Consider the following 16,554-nt stretch of genomic DNA (forward strand, 5'->3'; position numbering starts at 1 on the left):
TTTTCTGGTCATTTTGTGTCTTTTTTGGTCATTTTGTGTCTTTTTTTGGTCATTTTGTGTCTTTTTTTGGTGATTTTCTGTCTTTTTTGGTCATTTTCTGTCTTTTTTTGATCATTTTGTGGACAATTTGTGTCATTTTTTGTCATTTTGTTTCCTTTTTTTGATCATTTTGTGGACAATTTGTGTCATTTTTGGTCATTTTGTTTCCTTTTTGGGTGATCTGAACTGTGCGTGTGAGATTCTGTTCAGTGAGCGGGGGTCACGAACAACATGCATGTTAAATTGGGGGTCGCAAATCAAAAAGGTTGAGAACTACTGCCCTAGGGGGCCAAGAAATTTGTCCGCTTCTATCAGGCACATGTTCCGAACACCTATGGGCTCCAAATGGCCACACTATGAGAAATAATGGTCAAAACCAAAGTACAACCTAAGTTTAAATTAATTGCAATTATGCTTTAATACCCACTGCACATTTCATTAAAATCTGTAATTTTATTTTGGAGCTGCATTGTCATGGACCAGCCTGATGGCACAACCTCCCCAAATTATTAAGGTATTAATTGAATTCCCATATCATCTCTGTCCGCTCACTTCAATACATACTGTTGTGGTTTTAGAAAAAACTGCTGTCAGACAAACAGACGTTACTGTTGAATAAACTTTTATTACAGCACACAAAATAAAAACAACAAATTTAAGAAAACAACGTCTCAGTCAGGGCGACTTACTGAGAACAATGACAATGATAAAGCAAGGATTCCTTTGGATATCAAAATGTACCCTCTCTCCACTTTTGTGGAAGGCAACAAAACTATCTCACATTGTTTCAGTCAATTTAACAATCATTGGCATACAAGCAGTGTGATTTCAAACCTCGATTATTTAAATCTTGACTTGTGTCATTGTACCAGGAAACAGTTGAAACGCTGCCAGATCTTAATTTTTTTTGTACTTGAGCTTTGTCCTAGTTATGGATCTAAAGTCACTACATTCATGTTTTCTTTTGTTGTCTCACAAGATACATCTAACTCATCTTAGACTTTTATTATAATTTCCTTGTTTTCTAAGTGTATTGTATCATATTTTACAACCCTGTTACAGTTTATATAACTAATTTGCAACCGCAAATTTGTTTTGAAGGAAACGTAATGCTGCCCGGATTTTTTGAAATAGGTTTAATGTTAATTAATGTATCTGGCTAGTGTCAATATGCTGATACTGAATGTATCAGGAAAATGTTAATTGACAACATATTTAATTCATTTTCCAACAACACACAAATCTTGCAATACAATATGTGCTTGTAGTAACTACATCATTTCTATATTATAACATTTAACTGAAACTTTCTCAGGTGTCCTAGTCCTGCACTTTGTTGGGTTGTATGAATTAGAGTCCCGTTTTCTGATCTGCTACTGTTTTAATTTGCTGTGCCACAGTCACTGTGTATCTTGGTCATCGTTCTCAGGACATCTCCTAATCCCTCACCATAACCTTCCTTGACCCAGGGCCAGCTGACCCAGCTCTGACAAGTTCATGTCATCTAAACAGTTCCTTCATGTGTAAATTGTCTTCGATATATTCAGTATAATCCATTTCTGTCCTTACACAACACAAGAGTCATGCCATATTCTCCGCTCTGCTGCTCTGAGTATTTTGATTGTTTTCGTATTAAGTTACTGTCAATGAAACTAAATTCTTCCTGCAAAGAGGTTTCACATTTTGGGCCCTATATTACATCCGGCACATTGCTATTTTGAGGCAGCAATATTTATTTGGCCATTTAGCGACAAAAACCTGGTCTAAAGTCAACGGTGCAGTATTTTCCTGCTTTTATTCCAATTATACGACATCAATCACTAGGACGCACAGTCCCTCGGATGCGATTTCTCTATGATACACACAAAAAATCCCCACACACCTACTGTATGAACCTGGACTGGTCTGTGTGATTTTGTTTTCAATGTGTAGACGAACACAAAACCTTACTTAACATTAGATCCTGACCGATACTGTCGGTGTGTCTGGAGATTTAAAAATCGATAACGTTTGGCTGCTGTCCCTCTTGGGTAAATGCACACAGTAAAAGTCTCTCCTGGAGACGCACTTATAATTTCTGCTGCGGTTGAGTGAGTCTGACCCAAGCCTGGTCTATGAAGAAAAAAAAGGGACTTGAGCCCCGCCAGAATCGGCACAGCAAAGACAAATAAACTTTCTACTACTTTCTACTACTACTAATCTAATGACTGACTGACGGAAAAACACACAAATGGTTAATTAGACTAAATACAACCACTCTTCCAGTTCTGCCTTAGTTAATGTCCAGATTATGCAACGTTTAACTACCAGTAGTGCAGTTGGGCATGCTGTACTTGCACCATGCGCTTTAGACCATATGCTATATTTAAATAAGGCCCATTCAGCTGCTCATAAGCCATACCTTCTCCCTTTGTGAAACCTTTGAAGGAAGACACTTTACTTAGAAAGAGGAAATAGGAAATAAAAAAGGAAATAAGCAGTAAATGAAAGAAGTATTTCCGGTAAAAGAGAAAGTAAGAGCAACAGAGTGGTGATTATGACATGACTGTTGCAAAGTAAAGTGGAAACATTACTATGACTATATGAGTATTTTTTTTGGGCTTCATCTGAGGTAGCCCTACAGTTATTTATGACTTGGTCGTTGTCTGAATGACTGGCTTTTATTTGACATTTTATGGTAAAATGGACATGAATGCAAGGCCTTGTACACACCTCCAAACCAGGAAAACCAGTTTACACTCATGAGATGAAACCCAGACAGGAGGTGTTTGCACAGAAACCCTTTAAATAAATCAGAATTTGGAACCATTCTTTATTTTGGATCACATCTATGAGCAGTACGTTGAAATCTTTCGGAGCAGTATTTAGATACTTCATATCAAAATGTTATACAGGGTCTATGCTAGAACATAATATTGCATTTTTCATTCCCTAACCATGCAAACGAGTGGAGAGAAGGTACCAACAAAAATCACTGAGCTCCTCACACTGTACTCAACTCTGTTCACCAAGTAAGCAACAAATGCAATTCAAACTCTTATCATTAATTACATATTTACTTTAGATGTTGATGGAGGTGCGTATCACAGTGTCAACCTCCAATTCGGTTTGTGGCAGACAAACTGCCGTAATATTTTCTTTACAAAATATGCAGTATATACATTGGCATTTACAAGCAACTTTTAAAAAAGGCAAAACATTTCTTTAAAAGGAAAAAACTTCAGTCAATCAGTTTCAGTGCAAAAATGCCTGCTGAAAGTGGAGCACAGACCCAAAACATAAACAGAATAGAAACAGTCTCATTATAAAACGTTTGTCGTCAGGAGTCCTGTGCGAATTTTTAGATAAGCGTCAACCTGCCTGCAAGGCTGGAAAGCAACCAATTCATTATTGCTGTGCTTTGTGAATATATGTGGGTTATGAGATTCTAAAGCTTCATTTCACCCTGAGGAACAAAAAGAAAGAATTTATATGCAAGTTATTGAACTGTTAAATATATATATGTATATATAATCACCAATAACATAACAATTTCCCACGTGGGCCTTGTTTTCTTGTAAGCATGAATCAAGTAGTTTGAGTGGGTTGTAAGACAAACTGCAGTTAACGTCACATAAATAGTGTCCTTAACCCTACGACTGACAGGATTTACAGAGGGAGGAAGAGGGCATGCACTGATGTCACCTTTTTATGATGCAGCCTGACCAAAACACTGCTGTGGCTGCTGTGAACGAGTACAACTGTGATACTGAGAGGTTAACAAAATCTTGTACAAGTAGCTTCAGATATAACAATGATGAGTACGACATGCCGGGAAGTTTAGACCCCATCCACCTGGTATTAACATGTGATCTGTATCTGGATCAAGACTAGGAGTGTCCCCATTCTTCAAATCCCCGATTTGATTTAAATCCATGATTTTAAGGTCGCAGTTCGATTCATTTTTGAGTTTTTTTCCCCAGAACGGATGGCTGCATTGATTATCATTCATAACTGTCACATAACTGCTTTAACAAACTAGGCTAGGTGTGTTTTTATCCTCTCGGTCCAGCTGGTCTGGACAGAATTTGGGGAAAAAGGCCCTTTTCTACTCTCTCCTCCGTCAACCGGGAACAAACTGCAGCAGGAACTGAAGCTTTCTATCGTTGTTCCTCTGGAGGATTTTAAACTATTTTTTTTTTTACGAAATCTGGACAGATGGTCTGTGGGGGTCTGCTCTTGTTTTTCTTGATAGTTTTAAACTACTGCCATGACACTTTGCACTTGTTACTTTTATGAGCTGTGTTCTCTTTTCTCTTTGTGTCAACGTCCTGTTCTATGTAACTGTGTGTTGTTTTGCTGTTGTATGTTAATCAGGTCTCTCTTGAGAATGAGACCCTGTGTCTCAATGAGATTACCTGTAAAAATAAAGGTTAAATAAAAATAAATAAATAAATAAAATCCTCTTCTAAATACACTTTTACTCTCTAAATATTACATTTTAATTCTCCTTTCATTTCAGGTTCTAATGCCTGTTGTATTTGTTATGCCTCTGTAACGCATTTTGAGTGTCCTTGTATATGACTGGTGCTATACAAATACATTTGCCTTGGCTTGCCTAAGCTATAAAGTATGAAGTGTCATATAATCGCCACATACTTTTGGAATGCACCACACTAAGGCCATATGGTCTTTGGTCTGTAGCTTTTTTGTCAAAATTGGAAGCTCATTTTGTTAAATTTTCTTAATTTAGAATTAAAACTGTGACACTACTAGTAATGACATCTGATCATGGACCTGTGCATCTACAGGTGCATCTCAATACATTAGAATATCATAGAAAAGTATGTTTATGTCAGTAATTAAATTCAAAAAGTGGGAATAACACATCATTTAGATCCATTACACACAGAATGAAACATTTCACTTCTTCATTTATTTAATTTATTATGATTATGGCTTACATTTAATGAAGACCTAAAACTCAGTGTCTCAACAAAATTTGAATATTACAAAAGACCAATTTTAAAAGTATGTTTAATATGGAAATGTTGTCCTCTGAAAAGTATGTCCATCTATATGACTCAATACTTGGTTGGGGCTGTTTATTCATTTATTAATTTATTGAGATGCACCTGTACACCAGCTTTTAATTAATGTTCCCATCCATTCTGTCACACTATGATCAATATGCAAATTAGGTAGGTGGTACTGGCAGACAGGTTAACAACCATGGCACATCCCAGAACAAATTAAAACAATATGGGAGACTCTTAAGGAAACATTATGACCAGAAACAAATTGATGGGGATGCCATCCCCTAGTAGCAGAGTACAGGTTTTTAGTTGAATATGTATTATTCCTGACTCATTGATAGGTCTATTTGTGTTATAATCTATGGCCTTGACCATGGCTCTGAAATAACCTTACTGTGCTGTGTATTGATGGGTACGTGGCACTGTCCATGGTGCTGAAGTTGAGGACACATTTTTAATTATCCCGCCCTTCTGTCAGTTTTGTGTTCGATCTATAATGATCAGCCTGCCATGAATGACACGCCAATTTCTCAAGCCATTTCCCTTTTTACCATTACGCAGTTTTTGCTTTTAGTGTGTTTTTCACGCCAGATATGCTTGGGGAATTTTTCAGGTAATTTTCACCCAGGAGACCATTGTTTGTGTCCGGTGTGAAGTCAAAAGTTAATGTTGTTTAATTAAATAGACTTACCTAACTAACTTACGTAACTTAACTTACGTAACAAACATACTTATTTTAAGTATGCAAACCATGATATTTTCCTAAACCTAACCATGTAGTTTTGTTTTAATACACTGCAAATATATATATATATATATATATATATATATATATATATAGCCATTTTCCATGGTTTTCTTGATAATTATTTTGGTTATTATCAAGAAAACCATGGACAATGTCTAGATATCAGCTCTTAAATTAAACTCTTATGAACTATTTTTGTTGTTGAAGAAAAAGGGTGGTCTAATAATTTTTTCCATGACTGTACAGCGGCTGCAGGTTAGTTTAGACTGGGTAGACTGCCTCCAGCTCCCTGCGACTCCAGCTCAGATAAAGGATAATGAATGAATGAATCAGAACTAGTGCTAGCTTGTCTAACCCGTCAGATTTCTTTCTTAATTGTTCCAAAACCGTACAGATGTCATTTACACCTTTCACAGGTGGTCTGATTGGCTGATCCAATCACATTCTGATTCTGCTTGGATTTACACTGAAAATATCCAGATACAAATTGCATGCCAATACTAGATGTCAGTTTCCTGGTGACCGTGGTAGATTTTTCATACGGTGACATCTCATGCAAACCCTCTATTAGGATTGCTTCATGCAGTGGTCACTAAAAACCAAAATCCTCATCAGCTCTTGAAGCCTTTGCTGACCAAAACTAGGTGTGTCCACTTGTGCAATCTAACACAATCTCGTACAACAACCTGCATGAATTTGTGTTTTGTTGTAACAGATTGCATTATTTGGTAAAAGTGTTATTCTATCCAACCGGTGCATGCACACAAGATGGATTAAATTATTTAAAAATCCACCTCCGATGACTTCATTTTTGACATTCTCATGTGCAGAGAATTACTGAAGAAGCCCCCCTCCCTTTCCTTACTTTTCTTTGCCATGTTCCGAACTCAATGTTCAGTCACTGTGAGACTGTCTCAGAGGGTTTAAATATTCAACTTGAGGCAGAAAAGAAGACCAACAGGAAGCAAAGTCACCAACGAGGTCAAGAAAACTTCACTTTTTCCCCCATGAACATCAGTCATTCAAGACGTCATCATCCATTCATCTATTTCTCCATCCATCCATGAGCTCGGCACCACTTTGTCTCTGCACACACACATACACAGTACTGACAGGTGAAGTATTGAGACAATGAGTTAGCTCGGTCTGCCAAACCATACAATGGTCTCTTGATCAAAACAGTTACACAAGATGAAGCAATGACGTCATTGCAGTTGGTTTCTTACGGTAGGAATTCTTTTCATGTTAATTGTGGTTGGAGGTTTTAAACGGGAGCCAATTTATCCACAGAGGTCTCCAAAACAAATGGACATGCTGATTAAAACCAGTAAAATATTGAATAAAGCAGTTTCACCTTAAATACTGGTGGTTCTACAATGCCTTTTGGCACATCGGTGGAGGGACTGGAGCCAAGCTACTGGCAACGTTTGCTCAGCATTTCTCTCTGATCCAGGTCCGTTGACTAAAATCCTTCATCCAGTTAAAGTATAAATCGATAAATGGGACTAGAAAATCAAAACTAGATTACAGTAATCTTTGTTTTTTGATGTCATTTAGGCGAGGAAGCTGGTTTCTATACTAGGTCTCTAAGAGAAACCTGCTATATAGTTCAAGCCTGGTTAATCAGAAAGACTTTTCCTTTACAGTAAATAGGGTACTACTCTGATGACCTGTGTAACCGGAATTCTTGTGTGTGTGTAAATGTACTATTTACGTGTGGACATGTTGTCTGAATTGGTCAATATTGAGCTCTATCCTTTTATTTTGCCTATAACTATCATTAAATCATTCGTCTATCTTTTGTTAAATCTACAAGACGTTCATCAGATACAAGATTTTTATTTGTGTTGTAACTGAATAAGTCACCAACAGCTTGATGTCTGTAGATTAACAAAAGAATTGTAATCCTTCATTTTGAAATGCAAGCAAATACATTCCATTAGGGCTGCACGATTACGGCCAAAATGATAATCACGATTATTTTGATCAATATTGTAATCACGATTATTAATCACGATTATTCATCATGTTAGGGAAAACATCTGTATTTTTATTCCACTACTTTTAAACAAACAATAGGAACAGTTTTTGGTGTGTGCACAGAGTGTCTGGTGCTTGTTGTAAACAAACAGAGATCGCTAAGTGAACACCTCCTGCAGCAGCAACACATACACACTGTACTGCTACAGAGCTAACTGTTAGCCTATAAGCAATTTGCAGACTGGACGCTAAGGGGTTAACATCCCCTCTGGCTCTGCAGCTGGGAAAGACTGCTGCAGGAGGACTGTGCCGCTTCCACTCCAAAAGTCTCCAATAACAGCAGAAAAAGTCACTGGATTTGTTGCCAGTCGCTTTTTTTTATTTTAAAATTGTCGCTAAGGACGTCTGAAAAGTCGCTAAATATAGCAACAAAGTTTCTAAGTTGGCAACACTGCTTCGCCGGCTTTTACAAATGGCGCATGTTGTTGTCGTGTAGAGTACTACGTCACATCCTGCTTAGCGCTCGCTCGTTATTTATTTAGGCAGCTACGTGAAATCTTAACTATGCGTCGCCCCCTGGTGGTTGGTGGACTACTGGTGTAGAAAGTGCTTGATTAGATATGCAAGAGAGCCAAATTTTAAAATGGAAATATCGCCGACAATCAGGTTAATTTAATCGTGGCGGGCCAAAATCGTGATCACGATTAAAATTTGATTAATTGTGCAGCTTCCATCTTCGTCCAAGGAAGACAAAAGTGCTCAAAAGTAATTCTGAGTAGATGATGTTGACTGTGTAACATGAGTTTCTGATAAAAGGAAAATGTTTTATTCCCTTTACATGTGTTGACCTTTGACCTCATTGTCCCAGTACTCGTGTCACTTCCGCTGCTATCCCAATCTCCCTCGGCAGCTACAATCATTACACTCTCACTAATGTACAAAACATAGTTTGTCTTATCAGCGCCATTAAAAATACTTTACAAACATTTTACTGTTCATTCCTGTGAAGAGTCCAGTAAGCTGTTTAGTATGAGTGTGTGTTATTTACATTGAGTATTCAGTCAGGTATAACAGTAAGGAGAGGATATGACTTTGTGTGTGTTTGCTAGGAGTCTGTTCCCTGCATGCCTTGTACAGTATGTGTATTGCTGTGCCTTTACGTTATGTGTGTGTATGTCTATCTATCAGTCCCTTTTGTGTTTCTATGTGTCTGTAAATTCCCTGTGTGGTTCTTCTGTAAGCCACTGTCATGGTGTGTGTCATTACATGTGTGAAAACTTCTGTTCTCTGTGAGTGTCTTGGCAGTTCGGTGTGTGCATGTGACTGCATGCAAATGTCATTCTTTACATCTCTTTCTGACACACACATCACTCCTGTGTGTGTGTGTGTGTGTGTGTGTGTGTGTGTGTGTGTGTGTGTGTGTGTGTGTTTAGGAGGACATGCCGTTGACCAGGCTCCTAAGCTGTTTGACTACAGTCTCGATCAGTTTCTGTTTGTCTCTGTCGTTCTTCCTGAACTGAGAGAAGATGTTGTTCTTCTTACTGGTGTCCTTCATCCTGGACAGAGAGAGACACAGACACAAGTCAGACACATGTATTCTGTCAGTGGTGTGCTCACTTTATTGTTATTTAGCTTCTGTGACCTGAAAAAGAGGATCTCAGTCTGCTTCAGAACAGACACCAGGCTCTGGTGCGGTTCATTTGTGGTATGGCATGATACATGTTATATGATTTCATTGTATAAAAATGAAAAAAAGGTTAATATCTGGATTTTTTTTTTCTAGATGGCACTGAGTTTGCAGTTCTGGCTAGTAAGTTAAAAAAAAAGTTTGTTTTGTTGTTGCTCTTTTTACATTTTACTCACTGTGGCCTTGTGTTTCACTGCAATATAAAAGTCATGCAGCTCTGTGGAATCAGCACAATCATGACTAGAAGTGTGAACAACTCAAAAACGTCTTTTGTGCAGAAAAACACACGTATAATGACTTAAATCATAAAAAAAGAAATAACGCAAAATAGATTTTTCTGCTAAATATTTTTTTTTAAATTGGAATTAATATATAAAGTGTCATTAATATTGGAAAAAAATTGGGTATATATATATACATATTGAATTATTTGCATTTTACACCCTCTACTTGCAACCTCTCCTGACCTCTCCTCTCTGCTCTGTGTAAACAGATTTTCAGTGAATATTTGTCACGTAAGAATCAATGATGGCTTCAAAGTGTTGCTGAGTGCAGAATTTAATGTTTTAAACAGGTTCTAGTTCTTCCAAAAAGTTTATTTATGGCAACGTTTGTGATTTACGCTTTGTTTTGGCTACTTTTTCTTACAGAAACATTCGTAATGTATGATCCATTCAAGGACTGTCTGAAAACTAGTGTCTTTCTATGATAAATGGTGTATCTTTGGCAATCTTCTAAAGAAAACAAAAGCTTCGGTCAAGTTTTCGAAATGTTTTCTGGTTAAACATAATTATGACCAAGCAGCTATGGTTAGGCAAGGTGGGGCAAATCTCAAGCAGATAATTGTTTTAAATAGAATAGATCTAGAATAGATGTTCCTGGTGCGAAAACTTCACCTACATTTATCCAATAATGTAATTTACCCTCAATAAAATGTTTTTTGTGTATATAAAGTCACCATTGTGGCGAGCTAAAAAGAAGATCAGCTCTATAGGAGGTAGAACCATGTTTAGAATATCTGAGCATGCATGGAGGAGACCAAAGAAGAGCAGTAAGGAAGCTGCACCTACCCCCTGTAGACTCTGAGTCGCAGCAGAAAAACAGCAAAGAGAAGAAGATTTAGAGCAACAGAAAAGTAAAAATAAAACAAAAAACAGGAGGAGGAAACAGACAACGTAGCCAAATTTGTATTAAGAGACATGCAGAGTTTACTGTGATTAGCTGCTATTTATTGCACCATGCAGATCTTAGGAATCAGGCTAAAAATATGGGGTGACATGTTACTTATCCAATGCACTCACTTCTCCAGTAGAGCCAGGGCAGTGGCTGGGTTCACTCTCAGGTATTTGGAGGTTGGTTGGCCATAGTCTGCCAGGTAAGTTGACCAGTCCCACACCATGAACAGGTCCAGGAGCTATAAAACACACAGAGATACACAACACACATTAAAACCCTACAGCATGGCATGTTTAATGGGGCTACAGTATTAAGCCTCAGTTGTTTGTTACATGGTCAAATGCTCTTACTAAACAATATTGGGAAAACTGTGACCCAAGTGAGTTCCACACAATAATATAATGATTAAGGAGTTATATTGGAATTGACACGATTGTTCGAAACCTTGGAATCACCCATCTTTGGGTCATCTGCAGTGTGCTCCAGTTTGTTATAGGCATTATTTTGCATTTGACACTGAAACAGGAAGCTGTATATATGTTGATGCTAAGTTGTTTCTGGCTGATGATTTGGTATCACTTGTACTAAGGCTGGGCTATATGACCAAATATATCGGGATATGACCAAGTGTCATATCCCGATATATTTAGGCTGAATATCGATATACGATATATATCCCGATATTTTTATCACAAAGTGAGAGCAAATGTTCAGTCAAAGTCAAATCTAACATGTCACAAGTAGTTTTATTGAAACCGTTTATTTAAGTGAACATAAATACTGTATAACAACAGGATAAAAAAATATCTTAAGTAAAAATAGCCTATGAAATAAAATAGGACAATATTTTTCTGAAATAAATATATTTATATGAGAAAAGAATAACGCACATTACAAAAGAACTAAATATGAAAAACCCTAGTAAGGGCAGCATTTATATACAAAGAAATACTTTTTTTAAAACCATATTGATATATGTGATATGGTCTACTTCCATATCGCATTTAAAAATATATCAATATATTTTTTATATAGATATATCACCCAGCCTTAACTTGTACACAATGTTCTACCAACATGATGTGTTAGATTTGTTTGTTTCATGGATGGATGGATCATTCTTGTTCATTTCTGTCTTTAATCCCTTTAATAGCACTGGAAAGACCCTTCTGGCTTTTGCGGTCTTGAACAGAACTTGAATTGATCTGGATTCACTCTTGACTTGTCTCAACAATTTTTGGACTTGGTCTTGAGTCAGACTCAACTCGACTAGGTCTTGGACTTGACTTAAGTTGGTCTTGACCACAGAAATACGACAAAAGACTACAAAATAACAAATAACATACTTTGTGCAACCTAAAAGCATCAAAGACCATTCAAACATTGAATTGACCGACTCTTTGGGAGGTACTAGAAACTTTTGAATGCTTGTACATTATATTAGAAATAATGTATTAAAGAAAAAGTAATTATACAGGAGACATGGTGTACTTTTGACTTGACTTATCACTGTCACTGTTAGAAACCTACATTCTACAATCAGGTTCAAGTATCTTGGGTTGAAAAGAAGAGGATCGATGGCTGAGAGGACAGGAGTCACTCTCTCTCCCTTAAGGTGACAAGAACCCTGAAACAATGCAGTAGATACCCTGTGCCTTACGTTATTTCAGAAACACCTGTACTTTGCATGAAAACTAAGTAGAGTGAGAGCTGTGTTAAAGCCTGGTCAGTTAATGTGATGATGGAGAACACTTTGGCTTCTTGAGTCACTGCATCGCTGCAGAGGAAAGACACCAGAGTGAGAGCTGCAGAGAAGGAGCAGGGAGGAGGGAAGGGGGTTCTGCTGCTTAACATGATGAGTGCTAAGTGTGAACAGGAACATTTAAAATGACCCCCCCACGACCCCTGGTTAACCTGATGGAGATGACCCCCCACCCCACCCACACACACAGTGTATGCTAATGTCATAGGGTGAAACAGCTGGGTGTTTGGGTCATGTTGAAAGAGCAGTGAAAGAACAGCTTAGTGATAATAGCATTATTCAGCTGACTGAGAGACTCCGACACACAGAGAGAGGCTTAGCAACAATGCCATTATTCTCACCTGGAGCTAAGTGATGAGCCCCGAGCAGCCATCTTACTTTGACCATCACTGAACTCTCCACAGTTCACAATAATGAACAGGATAGATCGGATTTGGTGCAATAACTCCTTATAGGGAAAACTCCAGTTGGTTACAACTTGGTTCCATGTCTATTATTAGTGACATTTCAGGTGCCTGACGCATTCTGAACTGATACCAATATTGATATTGACAACATATCATTTAACATTTTTAATAAGGATCCCTTGAACCTGGTTATTTAAAGTGACAAAGATGTTTCAAATAAGCATTTTCCCCAATAGCTGATGTCAATACCAATGTTTTTTGTTTTAGCTGATATGTATTACTCCTTTTGTGCCAGGGAAACAAATCTTTATTGTAAAAAAAATAACAAGTTTGACAAGAGTTTGCTAGTTTTAATTTATTTTTTTATTTTTTGAAAATGCTTAGTTATAGTTTAGTTTTTATTAGTTTTAGTGTTAGTTTTTTTTGTAATGGGCTATGTGTTGGGTGTGAGATTCAAAGAGGTCATAATACATTTTGCCTTTGTTTCCTTTGGTTTATCCATCTCAGCCCCAATAAGGTTATTAGACATCCCAGTCTCAGTAAACATATTTACCATGTGTTCCTGCAGGTTCCCTAACCAGCAGCTGTTTGGTCAAAGCTAAATAAATACATTTCATATCAACCAAAAAGGATTATGCAGTGTTTCCCCTATATGTATTCTGCAAAAAAAAAAAAAGTCATTTGTAATATCATAGCTGAATTATAGACTTTCACTTACACACAGTGAAAGCACAACATCCAAAGTTTACAGAGTGTTGCGCCAGTGACACTTTTACCAGAATAACTAAACAGTTTGCGCTATCGGGAAAATTCCAATGTTTTCTGCTGAAAGCTGAAAAGTTGCCAATATGGCATCATTATGGTACAAAGTCATTAAATATCGAGCCAGATCAATGTGGACTTTAGACACATGCTCATGTTTGGATATTAAAAATATTGTACTGATGTATCATCATCTCATTTAAAAGAAAATGTGATCTATATGTTGTCAAAGAGACGTTTTCCTTCTATGCTGTTGTTTAGTTTGTGGTGTGTAGTAAATCATCTATAAGGCTGTATCATCATTCATTCATTCATTCATTCATTATCCTTAACCGCTTATCTGAACTGGTCATGAACGGGTCACGGGAGGCTGACATAGAGACACACAACCATTCATGCTTCCATTTATAAGGCATTATAACCATCTATAACCCTTTTTACTTTAAAACCATTTCTCAATATCCAACCCCATCCAAAGGAATCCCATTCACACCGCTCCACTCTGTTACATACCAAATGCAACGACCCCAAATGCAGTGAAGACAACAATCGGTGTAATCTAGTAGGATTCTGCTGGGCAAGCTGAGTCATGTTATCATAAGAGTGAAATACTAAACACTACTGGGAAATATTAGCTTTTGGCTACTGCAAGACCTGGAAAAGATCAACTGGGAGTCATTATGTTCAATTTTTTTTTTATCAAAAAGGCTCTCCTCTAAATAGCTATCTGCAATGAGCTTTTGGAGCTTCTAGCGATTAAGAGAATGACCATTAGAGATGAGTTGAGGTGAGGAGCCATTCCTTGTGTAGAATGCTATCACTGCACCCTAGACTTGGATAACCAATGGAAAATAGAGACAGATCGCCTATTCTGAATACCACGCCCACCGGAGGGGAAACTATCAGTCCTACAATTAAAAACCATGGGCTGGGTCTAGCTAAACCCATTAGATTGAAGTTTATCATTGGATCAGTTTAACAAATTGCCTGTTAGCAAGCTAATGTTAGCTGTATGTTAGCAAGCTAAGGCACGTAGTACTGCATAGCTTCCTGAATTATTCACTTTCCACTACAACACCAGTTACATAGTGTCAAATGCTTTAGTTTAACTTACAGAAATGAAGTAAGCCTAAAACTGACTTTGGATATATGACTTAGTGACTAAATACACTGCATTCGTAAGTTAACTTTAACCCTAATGATTTTCAGGATCACTCTTTGTATCCACTTTTGTCCTCTAAAAAGTTCATTTTTTTCTGTTCGTCAGATTAGTTATGTGTTCTTCACCCTGTTGGTGGTTCATTTCACTAGAGCAGCTTTTAGACATGCTTCTGTTGTTTGCTAACAGACAGAATTGTCAAGCAAGCTCCATTATTTAATACAAAGTCAATGGAGAGAGATGGGGTTGGTGTTTATATGTGCTCTGTCTTTATGGGTGAATAGCACAAACTGCAAATGTGCAAATACGATGATAAATAAAGAAAATATTTGGTAAAATAATTTTATATTTGCCATTTTCTAGGGCTGTCAATTGATAAAAAAAAATATTTAAATGTGATTAATTACATGACCGTCCATAGTTAATTTCAAACACATTTGTGTTTGCACAAACGCAGCTCTTTTTGCTGGAGCAGCTTACCATCTCTGAAGCTTGAAATTCCTTAACAAGTGTCCCTATTTATTGCTAATTGACATGAAATTGATATTTAATGTTATCTGTTGTAGACTTGGTCTTTATGTACTACCAGAAAAAAAGTAATTATTGCTGTCACTGGAGTAGAACTGCTATAGGTTTCCTTCTGCTAATACACACTATTATATGATGGCCATTAAAACGATAAGAAGAACAGCCACAAAGTGTCTGTCACCACTGTAAAACCTGCATGCTGAAAAATGAAAATAAAACAATTCTAAAGAATATTGGAAATATTTCGGGCGTCCCAGGTAGCACACCTGGTAGAGCTCATACCATAGAGCACGGGTGGGCAATTAATTTTTCCCAAGGGGCCACATGACCAATACCACGAAGGTTGCAGGGGGCCGGACCAAAACTCTGAACTAAATTCTGCTCAATATTAATTTGATCGCTTTATAAAATACAGTTAATTATCTGGTTTTGAGCTGCTACTGATAGGAATACATGTTATGATAAGACTGTTAATGTGGAGTGTTTTTGTATTAAATATCTTATTTTCATGTTTGTAAATTTTCTAGGTGTTTTATAATGTTGTGATGCTTTTATTTTGAAAAGGTGCCGTCCAGTGTGAAACGGGTGCTTTAATTTTGAAAGGTAGTGACAGGAAATGAGGTTAAATGAAAAACGAACGGTAGATAATAACGAGTGCGTCGGTCGCAATTCATGTAAAGTTGATATAAAGTATCAAAAAGGCCTCTTTTTTTTAAAATTTTATACTAAAAGCAATACGTGTTTTTGACAAGGTACTGAGGTAACCAAGGTTTTTCGCAGGTGGGTATGCATGCAGGCAGATATTCGTAAGCCGCCTTTAAATAAAAGCACTGCGGTTGTATTGATTTCTAATTTCTGGGTAACCTCACGTGGGCTGGACAGGGACAGCCAACAGGCCAGATGTGGCCCGCGGGCCGCCCAATGCCCAGGTCTGCCATAGAGGCTCAGTCCTCGCCAGCGGGCGGCCCGGGTTCGAATCCGGCTCGGAGCACTTTCCAACATGTCTTCCCCTCTGTCTCCCACTTTCACTCTGAATTTCTCCACTATCAAAAAAAGCTATAAAATGCCTAAAAATGATCTTTAATTGAAGTATGTCTTCTGAAGAAAAGACTGCTTCACTTTCAAAATGTTTTCCGTAAAAATTTGATCTGCAACCAAGAAGGGCGAAGCTGCATCCAGTAAATGTTTACGATTAATGGAAAGAGCCTGAGAGAAAGATAAAGAGAATGAGTTGTGTGTGTGTGTGTGTGTGTGTGTGTGTGTGTGATTTCCCACAAGATTGGTGTCCAAT

General features: G+C 37.4%; 1 protein-coding gene across 3 annotated transcripts in view; it reads right to left on the minus strand.

Moving 5' to 3' along the window:
- Positions 1-644: 644 nt before the first annotated feature.
- exoc6 (exocyst complex component 6) overlaps positions 645-16,554 on the minus strand; it is a 70,123-nt gene continuing 54,213 nt past the window's right edge. For all 3 annotated transcript variants that reach the window (XM_059324123.1, XM_059324124.1, XM_059324125.1), the window contains 2 exons: positions 10,771-10,883; positions 645-9,338 (listed from right to left, as the gene is read on the minus strand). In XM_059324123.1, coding sequence (XP_059180106.1) covers positions 9,212-9,338; positions 10,771-10,883 — 240 coding nt within the window. In that variant the 3' untranslated portion in view covers positions 645-9,211. The remainder of the gene's footprint in view (positions 9,339-10,770; positions 10,884-16,554) is intronic.

This window comes from Centropristis striata, chromosome 21, assembly GCF_030273125.1.
Source record: "Centropristis striata isolate RG_2023a ecotype Rhode Island chromosome 21, C.striata_1.0, whole genome shotgun sequence".
Classification (NCBI taxonomy): domain Eukaryota; kingdom Metazoa; phylum Chordata; class Actinopteri; order Perciformes; family Serranidae; genus Centropristis; species Centropristis striata.